The sequence below is a fragment of the Nicotiana tomentosiformis genome, chromosome 7 (assembly GCF_000390325.3).
Source record: "Nicotiana tomentosiformis chromosome 7, ASM39032v3, whole genome shotgun sequence".
Taxonomy (NCBI): domain Eukaryota; kingdom Viridiplantae; phylum Streptophyta; class Magnoliopsida; order Solanales; family Solanaceae; genus Nicotiana; species Nicotiana tomentosiformis.
The window spans coordinates 9,749,957-9,757,851 of record NC_090818.1 but is presented as its reverse complement, the minus strand read 5'-3'; the positions used below and the strand labels follow the sequence as shown (position 1 = coordinate 9,757,851).

The 7,895-nt window shown below is 33.3% G+C and overlaps 1 protein-coding gene across 1 annotated transcript in view; it reads right to left on the bottom strand.

Annotated features, from left to right (window-relative positions):
- Window positions 1-985: 985 nt before the first annotated feature.
- The window catches only part of LOC104096437 (ribulose-1,5 bisphosphate carboxylase/oxygenase large subunit N-methyltransferase, chloroplastic), a 30,087-nt gene continuing 23,177 nt past the window's right edge, over window positions 986-7,895 (bottom strand). Inside the window, exons 4-12 of the mRNA XM_070181296.1 lie at window positions 4,932-4,989; window positions 4,264-4,317; window positions 3,838-3,909; window positions 3,666-3,746; window positions 3,137-3,309; window positions 2,815-2,917; window positions 2,605-2,736; window positions 1,760-1,882; window positions 986-1,303 (exon numbers count right to left, since the gene is read on the bottom strand). Coding sequence (XP_070037397.1) covers window positions 1,217-1,303; window positions 1,760-1,882; window positions 2,605-2,736; window positions 2,815-2,917; window positions 3,137-3,309; window positions 3,666-3,746; window positions 3,838-3,909; window positions 4,264-4,317; window positions 4,932-4,989 — 883 coding nt within the window. The 3' untranslated portion in view covers window positions 986-1,216. The remainder of the gene's footprint in view (window positions 1,304-1,759; window positions 1,883-2,604; window positions 2,737-2,814; window positions 2,918-3,136; window positions 3,310-3,665; window positions 3,747-3,837; window positions 3,910-4,263; window positions 4,318-4,931; window positions 4,990-7,895) is intronic.

The following is a 7,895-nucleotide window of genomic DNA, read 5'->3' as shown; positions in this document are numbered from 1 at the left end:
TATTAGTTGCATATAAATTATTATTATTATTTTTCTAAATAATTAACTGTTCTCCAACAGATAATAACTTATTAAATAAAAAGGTTTCTCCTCTAATGGTAAGCCCTTGTATAATCAATAATATTTAATTTCTTTAATAAATATAGTAATTCATTGATGCATATATATACTCAATAGTGCTTTATTAGTTGAATTCTTTTTGCTTTAGGCCCTTAGTAAATATGTATTTTGCTACGTTAAAGAATATAACGCATTATTGTGTATAGAAGAAATCTCTTTTTTTGTTAATATATATATATCAAAAACGTCGCTGGAGAAATATAAATGAAGAGCTACAATTTTAAGATGAAAATTTATATGTAATGAATAAGATTTCAATAGGGAATCGGGAATGTGAAAAAAATTAGGTCTGTCAAATATAAGTCACACTCAGCAAATGCGACTTATAAATCTTATTTCCTAAATGCATCTTACAAATCGCATTTGCAAATCTTATAAATGACTTATACTTATAAATTGCAGTTGGCAGTTGTATAAATTGCATTTGAATACAACTTATACTTCTCATTATATTTGAATTATTGCATGTATAGTAATGACTTTCATCTTGTTTCCATTATGCTTTAGCCTTAAGTCGCATTCTATTAATATGTTTTGCATATTTACATTATTCTTTTAAAAACAACATACATCTAAAATTGTTGAGCCAAAAGTGCATATTTTTGAAGAAGAAGAAAATTCTACTTCGTTCGTCCCATTTGTATGTGATTAGTGTTTGACTAAATAGAGTTTTAAAGATTAAAAAAGACTTTGGCAGGTACATTAAATATATTAAAAGTATCAAATCATCATTTTAAATGAATAGCGGTAAGAGTTTCATATATATATTTTGTTTTCTTTCTCCTTAAATAAGAATGAATTTTTATATTAAGTGAATCCCAACAAGTCATGTTGTTAATAAGATGAGGATGCAACAAATAAAAAATTTCGAAAAGAGAAAGTTTTCCATTTAAAAACTGACTAAAAAGTAAAGTTTACAAAATACGAAACAAAGACACAGTTATGTAAGCAGATGGGATCTGAATAGACTCCACTCCTTGTGCTGTGTCAAATTATAAAACAAAGACTTTCTTAGCAATTCATCATTGAGACAGTGGATAACTTCGTCGAAATCAGAAGGGTTGATATCAAAATGGGGGAAGAGCCATTCAACAAGTTATTTGAAAAGGTTCCTAAATCCATCAAATAAGTTGAGAGCCTTCAATTCTCCGCTCCTTATATCCCTCAATCTTCTCCTCAGTATCTGGTACCATGTCACAACCATTTTTGAATTAAGGTTAATGCTTGAAAATATTGATTAATTGAAGGAAATCAAGAAGATTGATCAATTCACATAGTTTCATTTTCTTTTCTTCATTTAACTGTAAACACAAACATATGCTGCAAGTCATATATCTATCCCATTACGTTTGGTCAGGAGAAAAAAAAAAAGGACAGCCCGGTGCACTAAGCTCCCGCTATGCGCGGGGTGCATTTCTGCAAGAGGTTGTTTCCACAGCTCGAACCTGTGACTTCCTGGTCACATGGCAGCAACTTTACCAGTTACGCCAAGGCTCCCCTTCTATGTTGTCATGAAATTCTTAGACCGATGTGGACTTGTAATATAAGTACAATATGGAGCTCGGGGAATGGTAGTTTAATTAACTAAGTACATATTTTGAATAGATTTGTTGAAATGAGAAACATAGTCTGTACTTACATATTGACTACGGAAGAGTATCCTTCGCTCACTTGTACACAGGTCCACTGCAAGCTGTTTTAGAAACACTCTTCTGTTTAGTTGTTTTGGATTTGTTATGTCGAGATCCATTTCTCCACTTGCCTGTCAGAAGATATGATAGTTATTGAGCATGGGTAAATGCAATGGGACATATTTGTACATGCAAAGTTGCAGATCTACAAAGGTATACTTCTCTAGATCATCTCTAGAACTCATGTTAGTGTGATCAGCGGGAAGAACAAGCCATATGCCAATAAATACAACACCTATATAAAAATATGGTCCTCTAAAAATGATAGAAGATTTAACCTAAGCAGTCGTCCACCCCAACCACTTAAACTAAAGATAGTCGGCGGATGTATAATCTATATATAAGAATTATATAATATGTGTATAACCGTATATTTTCTTATATTAATGTGTATAACCGTTTATAATCAGTGTATAATCTATATATACTGGCTAGAAAAAGTAAACAATTAATCCGACCGTCTATTTGTGTAATGGTCCCAAATACCTAATCTTCTACACAGACAGGAACTTCATAGCTACACGCTAATTTAAAAAAAAAAGTTATTCCTCAAATATACAAAATCATTTTTGATCCCGTTAAAAGCTCTCCTATTTCTCTCTTATAGGAAAATATACGAATTAGCCGAGGTGCGCGCAAGCTGACCCAGACACCACGGTTATTTAAAAAGAAAAACTCTCCTATTTCTTTCTTTTCGCGGGACCCACATGCCGGATAGTGAAGCAACATCCCATGCTCGGCACCCATGTAGTGTGATTATAAAACTGTATTACTTAGGGAAGTAATTTACTACCTGAAGGAATTTGGAATACTTTGATATGCTGGATTCACAACTATCCAGAATAAATTGCAATGCTTTTTCTTCTATCTCCGGGTACTTCATATCCTTCTTTGATGTTGACTTATTCGATGCTGCAGCAGACATCTGGAATAAACTTAGTTTTAGAATCTTTTTTCAACCCAATAATGTATTTGAACCTTGCAAAGTTAAGATTTATCATACCTCTTCAAACTGTCTGCTCATACTAGGTGGACTGACTACTAGATAAGCAAAAGCCATCAACTCCAATGGCCAACCAGTGACTTGTATAGGAAAACATTCCGATCTGTTCAAGGTAGATGAGAATTTGAAAGTCAATGTTTTTAGACATAAACTGCAAAAGGACACCAATATCTAGGAAAAGCTGGTATTTTTCTGATAACAAGGAAGAACAGCCAGAAGGTATCTACAATTTGCCAGAAATAATTCAAATTAGAGAAATAATATATCCTAAAGTATTTAGTTCACCGTATTATGGACCAGTCTCTACAAACGAGGTACTCACGCTGATAACCCATGCTTCTTCAGAGCTTCCACTTTCTCCTTGTAACATTTATCAGATTTCTTAAGTGAAAATGACAACTCAACTGAGTCACTAGGATTGGTGCCTTCTCTAGGAACAAATCCATATGAAAGCAAAAGCTCTCCATTAGATTTCCTTCCATATGATATAAAAACCTGTAAAATCACAAGCTTACAAGTTACTTACACAAGGCATGAAGGCATTGTCTAATATGAAAACTCAAAATGTCAAGTGGTTCTACGATGCGTGCATCATGAAAGTAATTACATTACGAAGATAAAAGATTTTATGTTGCATACTTGCTAGGCTTATAAAAATAAACAATAAATAAGTGCGAATTCTGTTCAGCAAGGAGGTTACTAAGAATATATTAGTATATGGCCCTCTCTAAGCCCCAGTGCAGTAATTTTCTAATTTGAGTTAACTATTAATGTTGAAGATGGGGGATCCAGTAGTTTTGACAATACAATAATTTAGCTAATCGCTTCTAAGAAATCAGAATAATGTATACCTGCTCACCTGGCTGATATGCCCTGTCCGTTGTAAAGACAATTCCTTGCGATGATTTATCATAGTCAAGAAAAGTTTCCACCTTGTACAATTAAAACAGCTGAAAGAATCAGACTCAGAATTATGCCATATATGTCAAGTACAAACATTTTCACAAAAGTGCTATTCACAACCTCACAATTATGATTCAGCATATCTGCCCAAGGAACCAAGGCAACTCTTCCATCCATAGAGGGTAATCTGACCTGTGAATGCATAACCAATTTAGAAAGCATATCAAAGTTTCTCATGAAGTAGATCTTTAGCATAGAGTAAAAGAGCGATTACAAAATCTCTTTTTCTTTTTTAGTATATCATTTCACTGAAGACTCCACAGCTTGATTTCTGCATTCAACTTCTACCAGTTTTCACATCCAAATTGTTTACTTCTTTTTCCTCCTTTTGTGAGTCTAAACATGAATGACAGTAGAAATCACACTAGAAATAAATTTCGTGAGCCCTTTCTTTTATAACCTATGCATCCTCTGAATGCTTCTTGTTAATGACTTCCCACTTATTTCATCAAAAAAAAAATTGTGATTCCCATGTATGAAACTCACCAAACGTGAGAAGAGAATTCCAAATGACCAGTTGAAAGTCTCTATGTTGAATATCTGCAATAACATGCAGCAGAAATTTGAACAAGATCAGGACACACTAAAGAAAAATAGCAGTAGGCAGAGAAAAGTCTCCCCTTTCTAGTTAATTGTAAAAGAATAATGCATCTTATTGTAAAAGAATAATGCATCTCTTGACTTCTCCTGAAGACCATAAATCATTGCTGGGCACTTTCTTTTCAGAACATGTTCAATAAGTTATCAAAAGGGTTGATCCTGGTTAGTAGAAGATCAAGTCCGATGATCTATAGTAATGTACTTGTCATTTATAAGACTCTTGTATAAGGCTGCAATATGTAGACGGATCTATTGTGAAACAAGTGATTCATTCAAAAGAAACTTCGCATTTGATTGCTCCACTTGGTCATGACGCAGAATCATCATTACCTCAGGACTATACGGTCTTACAATTTGAAGTCAAAATTGACTATGTCACATTGATAAATTAAAATGGCCTCTAGGAAATGTAGCAGCTCCATCATATCTTCTCACTTCACATAGGCAACCATTTCCTCCCAAGAATCTTTACCACATCATCAAGAAACAATATAATGACAAACAGATAACATTTAGCTGGCCTCAAATATTAGCAAGTCATTATGATTGTGTACCTCTTCAGGAAATAAATCAGGATGTTTGGAAAATATTCTGAGTCTTAAATCATTGTACCTGCAGCCGAGATGATGAAGCAAACACTAGTCAGCAAGCACAACGATGAAAAATAAATGAATTATAAAACATTTCTTTTCTTTATTCCTTGAAAAATTCAGCTTTAATCCTAGAGATATCCGACTAAGCAGGTTTAACTTTCAATTAATTCAAATGTGCACTTCTGGTTCCCCCCCTAGCAACAGATTCTTGCAAATGCAATGAATACTTAACTATTAGACTATGCGATTGTAACGTAATATGCTAAATGAGTGGTATTTTCGGTACTTTTTCTTTGTACTATGATGACAGAAGTTTTTCGACATGTTATTTGTTCTTCTGATATCAATTTTTTATTTTCCTCTTCAATAAAATAGCCCACCCTCACCGTGACATGTAATAGCTAGATGCTGTAATAGTGCGATTATGCAGGAATCGGTAGTGGAGTGTCCAATGAATCAGTACAATTAATTAGTGTGAGAAGGCACGGGAGAAAATATGTTATTGATATTGGATGATAAATACAATACAAGAGGTTCCTATTTATAGCTATACACTACAAGGAGATATTACTCATCTTCCAATATGGGACAAGACTGCACTATACATATCTGTAAACTAACACTCCCCCTCAAGCCGGTGCATACACATCATATGTACCGAGCTTGTTACACATGTAACTAATACGAGAACCAATAAGAGACTTAGTGAAAATATCTGCTAGTTGATCATTCGACTTTACAAACTTTGTAACAATATCTCCTGAAAGTATTTTTTCTCTGACAAAGTGACAGTCGATCTCAATGTGTTTAGTTCTCTCATGGAACACCGGATTTGACGCAATATAAAGAGCAGCTTGGTTATCACACACTAGTTCCATCTCGCTGATTTCTCCGAACTTTAACTCCTTGAGCAACTGCTTGACCCAAACTAACTCACACGTCGCCATAACCATGGCCCGATATTCGGCTTCGGCGCTAGATCGAGCAACTACATTCTGTTTCTTGCTCTTCCACGAGACCAAATTACCTCCTACTAGAACACAATATCCAGACGTAGAACGTGTATCAAAAGGTGATCCTGCCCAATCAGCATCTGTGTACCCAACAATATGCTCGTGGCCTCGATCCTCGAATAGTAATCCTTTGCTTGGAGCTGACTTTATATACCGAAGAATGCGAACAACTGCATCTCAGTGACTATCACAGGGAGAATCCATAAACTGACTTACAACACTCACCGGAAAAGAAATGTCAGGTCTAGTCACTGTGAGGTAATTCAATTTGCCAACCAACCTCCTATATCTCGTATGGTCTCTAAGAGGCTCCCCCTATCCAGGCAGAAGCTTAGCATTCAGATCCATAGGAGAGTCAATAGGTCTGCAACCCATCATTCCAGTCTCCTCAAGAATGTCTAAGGCATACTTCCGCTGTGAAATAACAATACCTGAGCTAGACTGAGCGACCTCAATACCTAGAAAATACTTCAATCTGCCCAGATCCTTAGTCTGGAAGTACTGAAAGAGATGTTGCTTCAGATTAGTAATATCATCCTGATCATTACCAGTACTAACAATATCATCAACATAAACCACTAGATAAATACAAAGATTAGGAGCAGAATGCCGATAAAACACAGAGTGATCAGCCTCACTACGAGTCATGCCGAACTCCTGAATAATTATGCTGAACTTACTGTGAGCACCTAATTTTTTACTATATTTGAATTTTTATCACCTTCTACTATGTAAATATTTTCAGAAATTTAATATAAATTTTTTAGCATTGTTAAATATTTTTAGAAATTTAATACATATATTTTTTAGCTTTGTTATATTTTTTTATATAGGGTAAAAATTAATAATAATTTAAAAGATCAATTATTACTATTAGTATTATTTTTATTTTTATTTTTATCTTTATTTTTAAATAAAATGAATTAAAAATCGAAAATAAATAAAAATTAATTAATTAATTATTTTTTTAAAACAAATTTCGGATGGGAATTAAAAAATAGGAAAAGTAGAAATATAAAATTAAAAAGTAAAATTAGGTGGAAATTATTTAATAAAAAAAAGTAAAAGAAAGTGAAAAATTAAAAAAAATAAAAGTAAAAGAATGTGGAAATTTAAAAAATGAAAAGTAAAAGAAAGTTGGAATTAAAAAATAAAAGTAAAGGTAGCTGAATTTTTTTTTTTAAAAAAGTAAAATTAAGTGGAAATTAAAAAAAAAAAAGAAAAGTAAACTAAGTGAAAAATAAAAAAAGAAAAGTATAAAAGTGGGAATTTAAATATAATAAAAGTAAAAAAAAGTAAGAAATTAAAAAATAAAAGTAAAGGAAAGTGGGGAATTACTTTTTCTAAAAAAATAAGAAAAATGGGAAGTGAAAATTCTTTTTAATTAAAAATAAATAAAATAAAATAAAATAAAGAATCTGAAAATTCCAAAAAAGATTCTATAAATAGAAGAGAAATGTGAGGAAAAAGAGTGAGGGAGGGAGAGAGAGAAAAAAATAGGGAGGAAGGAATTGAGAGAAATTTATTTTCTTCTTCTAGGATAAGGAAATTTCTACTCGTGTCATTCTTTCTTCGTCTTTCTTTCGAAAAATCCAGCAAAATCACCCCCCCCCCCCCCAAAAAAAATAGCTTTAAACCCAGCAAAAACAAGCCACTAAATCACCGGTCTTGCAAGGTCGATCGGGGTTGCAAGTCGCGATTTTTTGTTCGAGGTTTCGTGGCCGGTGACAGCTCCAGTCAACACTCGTCGAATTGTTTAGCGCTCTTGTAATTTCAACTCTGTTAATTTATATCAAAGGTCCGTTATTTCCCTTTCTTCACTGATTATAATTGTCCATTTACCTTCTTGTCTATTGGTGTGATTATTAGGTAGCATGAAGTAGTAGTTCACTCTATTCATATTTGGATCATT